Here is a 3,386-nt window from a genome sequence, read left to right as displayed (position 1 = left end):
CCTTCAACGCACACCGACACACACACGACATATCAGAGATAAACCTGAGTTGTGTGTGTGTGTGTGTGTGTGTGTGTGTGTGTGTGTGTGTGTGTGTGTGTGTGTGTGGGTGTGTGTGCGTCATCACAGAAATGCTGTCACAGCTTTTCTCTCTGAGCTGATTTAACTATTCTTTAAAATCTTTTATCTCCGAAAAGCAAAAGTGTCTCAATACAAACAATAAAACACCATCACTATGTTTTCATTCATTGATTCATTCATGCTTTTTTTATTATTGCATTGATCATGTGACCAGAGCACAGCAGACATGATGTAAAGATTATTAAGTGGAGACGTTATAATAGAATCAGAACATTTTATTATCATTATTATTATTGTTATTATTGTTTTTATTATTAATAGATAATGGTTTAAAAAAAAGAGACCCAGTAAACTTGTTTTTTAATTTAAGTTGTTTGTCTGAAACTCCAGTGAATAAATGTTTAATTGATAAATTCTCATGTTGAACTTGGTTCTATTAAATTTGTTATTTTCTTCATTGAATCAGAACAAAAAAGTCATTGATACAGACGAGCTTCTGACACACAAACATTTTTAATGATGATAAATTAAATGTAGAAAAAAACACTTATTACAGAGAATGCTTCCACTGTATAAAATAATCCGTTCTTATTTTTTGTTTCCTTTGACTGTTTATTTCCTTTGATTTATTGTTTTGATTAAATTAACTTAATAATAATATTAACAACATACGGATGAATCATTACATGGAAACACATTTTAATGGAATTTATATTTTTCTCGGTCGTGATTAAACTGAGCTGAGAAACTTTCTCCGTTTTCGGAAAAACATTCCGTCAGCTCCATCTGTCCCAACTCCCACCGTCCTCTGATACCGTGTCCTCTTCCACTCACGTCTCGTCCAATCACAAGTCTCCCTGCTAGTATAAAAGCTCCTCGCTCACACAGACTCAACACGATCGAACCATGACCTTCCTGTGGATCCTCTCCTGCCTCGCCTTCGCCGGCGCTGCCTACGGTGAGTCGTTAACACCAGAGTCTTACTCTCAGCAGCTAACTATGACAACCATCATGGGGCACAATCCACTGTTGTTGGATGTTTTATATTTTTCACTAAATATTTTATAATTGAATTATTTATTTAAATAATTAACCTCTGAGCTGACAACATACAAGATTTAATTCAGGCTGTAATATACAACTTCACCACTAGATGGCACTAAATCCAGTATACTGGTCCTTTAACGTTAGGTCCTAATATATCTTATTATCTCATTTCAATCAAAAAAAAAGAGACATCAAGAATTGAAATGATGAAATAGTGATTTCTATAAAATAATCTAAATAAGTTAAATATAAAATATGGATAAAGTTGTGTAGCAGCTCAAACTTTAACATCCGGAGAACTTGAACACTTAATCAACACTGAAAGATTCACTTCAAACTTTAAACCAGTTTATTTGATATTTAAACTTTTATTGAACCAGTTGATCAAAGAGTCTTTTAGAACAAGAAGAAAATAAAGTTTGACGTCAAATCAAATGAAACTGTGAAGTTATAGAATGTTTTCTCTTGAATCTTGTTTCTGTCTGATTTCACCTTCGCATTCATGTTGTTCTTGTTGTTGATGATGTCATAATGATGTCACCAGGTTGCGGCTCTCCCGCAATCAACCCCGTCATCACTGGCTACTCTCGTATCGTGAACGGTGAGGAGGCGTTGCCTCACTCCTGGCCCTGGCAGGTGTCCCTGCAGGTATGCACACACACACACACACACACACACACACACACACACACACACACACACACACACACACACACACACACACACACACACACACACACACACTCACAGCTGTGTAACTGAAGGTGTGTGTTTCAGGACTACACCGGATTCCACTTCTGCGGCGGCTCTCTGATCAGTGAGAACTGGGTTGTGACCGCTGCTCACTGCAACGTCAGGTAATCGCCTAAATGTTGTCATGGCAACAAGTTTAAAACATCATAATGTAGTTTGACTGACATTTTAAACTTTAAAGTTCATAAACCGGACTTAACTAACTCACTAACTGCTCCCTTCACCCTCCTGGTCTGAGCAGGACGTCCCACCGTGTGATCCTCGGAGAACACAACCGTGCTTCCTCTGCTGAGGACATCCAGGTCATGAAGGTTGGCAAGGTAACTGACGCTGGCAACTTTTCATCTCATGTGGGAGGGGCGGGACTTCCTGTGGGTTTGCAACTCAGGACACTTTCATTTCCTCTCAGGTGTTCAAGCACCCCCGCTACAACGGCTACACCATCAACAACGACATCCTGCTGATCAAGCTGGCCTCCCCCGCCCAGATGAACATGCGTGTTTCCCCCGTGTGCGCGGCCGAGACCAGCGACAACTTCTCCGGAGGCATGAAGTGTGTGACCAGCGGCTGGGGCCTGACCCGCAGCAACGGTGAGACTTCCTGTGCCACAGCTCATAACGTATTGTTGTGAAGATCAGTGATGTTTGAAGCGTGATGTGTTTGTGTGTTGCAGCTCCTGACACCCCCGCCCTGCTGCAGCAGGCCGCCCTCCCTCTGCTGACCAACGACGACTGCCGTCGTTTCTGGGGCAACAAGATCAGCGACCTGATGATCTGCGCCGGAGCCTCCGGAGCCTCCTCCTGCATGGTGGGTGTCGACGCAGAGCAGAATGAAGATGTTGTTCACATGTTGTTCACATTCATTTAATGACGTGTTGTGTTTCCAGGGCGACTCTGGCGGTCCTCTGGTCTGTCAGAAGGCCGGCGCCTGGACTTTGGTCGGTATCGTGTCCTGGGGAAGTGGAACCTGCACTCCCACGATGCCCGGCGTTTACGCCCGTGTCACCGAGCTCCGCGCCTGGATGGACCAGACCATCGCTGCCAACTAAGCATGTCAGAGCAGACCACTTTCTGTTTCAACCTGATCATCAATAAAATACAGAAACTCTGAAACCATCTGTCTCTGTGTTCTGTGTCGCTCTATATATAGAGCTGTCAGTATGTTAGTTGAGCTGAGCATCGACCGTAACCAGTTACTATGGCTCTGTCCAGTGTTCAATACACATCTCTGTCTTCATTGATCAATTGGGATGTTTGTAGGCATGTTTGTATGTTATAAGCATGTTTGCAGCAAGTTTGTTACCATGTTCATATGTCGTCCTCGTGGTCCTCATGATATTTTAAAATGATTGACACAAAAAATATTGAACTGACATTTGGAGACAGACTTTGTCCAACATGTCATTTATTACACAAACAGCACATTTCATACATGTAATGGACAGAGCATCAACACGTTTCCTCAGTTGTTTCTCAGTTTGCACGGATCTGACAGCGTGACATCAT

General features: G+C 42.2%; 2 protein-coding genes across 2 annotated transcripts in view; one reads left to right on the top strand and one right to left on the bottom strand.

Annotated features, from left to right (window-relative positions):
• The first annotated feature begins 971 nt into the window (after positions 1-971).
• LOC117752393 (chymotrypsin A-like) lies at positions 972-2,993 on the top strand. Its single transcript, XM_034569648.1, has 7 exons — positions 972-1,039; positions 1,673-1,776; positions 1,906-1,985; positions 2,123-2,201; positions 2,291-2,471; positions 2,555-2,688; positions 2,768-2,993. The coding sequence occupies exons 1-7, from the start codon at positions 988-990 to the stop codon at positions 2,927-2,929; spliced, it is 792 nt and encodes a 263-aa protein (XP_034425539.1). The 5' UTR covers positions 972-987; the 3' UTR covers positions 2,930-2,993.
• A 283-nt stretch (positions 2,994-3,276) lies between these two features.
• agrp (agouti related neuropeptide) overlaps positions 3,277-3,386 on the bottom strand; it is a 4,863-nt gene continuing 4,753 nt past the window's right edge. Inside the window, exon 5 of the mRNA XM_034569892.1 lies at positions 3,277-3,386. This exon is cut by the window's right edge and continues 191 nt beyond it. Coding sequence (XP_034425783.1) covers position 3,386 — 1 coding nt within the window. The 3' untranslated portion in view covers positions 3,277-3,385.

Source organism: Hippoglossus hippoglossus, chromosome 3 (genome assembly GCF_009819705.1).
Source record: "Hippoglossus hippoglossus isolate fHipHip1 chromosome 3, fHipHip1.pri, whole genome shotgun sequence".
NCBI lineage: Eukaryota > Metazoa > Chordata > Actinopteri > Pleuronectiformes > Pleuronectidae > Hippoglossus > Hippoglossus hippoglossus.
This window is presented reverse-complemented; position numbering and strand designations above follow the sequence as displayed.

Excerpts from the sequence above, each read along its gene's own strand:
- LOC117752393 (XM_034569648.1), top strand. The coding sequence starts at position 988 with ATGACCTTCCTGTGGATCCTCTCCTGCCTCGCCTTCGCCGGCGCTGCC. Across the intron at positions 2,472-2,554 it reads GGGCCTGACCCGCAGCAACG|CTCCTGACACCCCCGCCCTG; the intron begins GTGAGACTTCCT and ends TGTGTGTTGCAG. Across the intron at positions 2,689-2,767 it reads CCGGAGCCTCCTCCTGCATG|GGCGACTCTGGCGGTCCTCT; the intron begins GTGGGTGTCGAC and ends TTGTGTTTCCAG.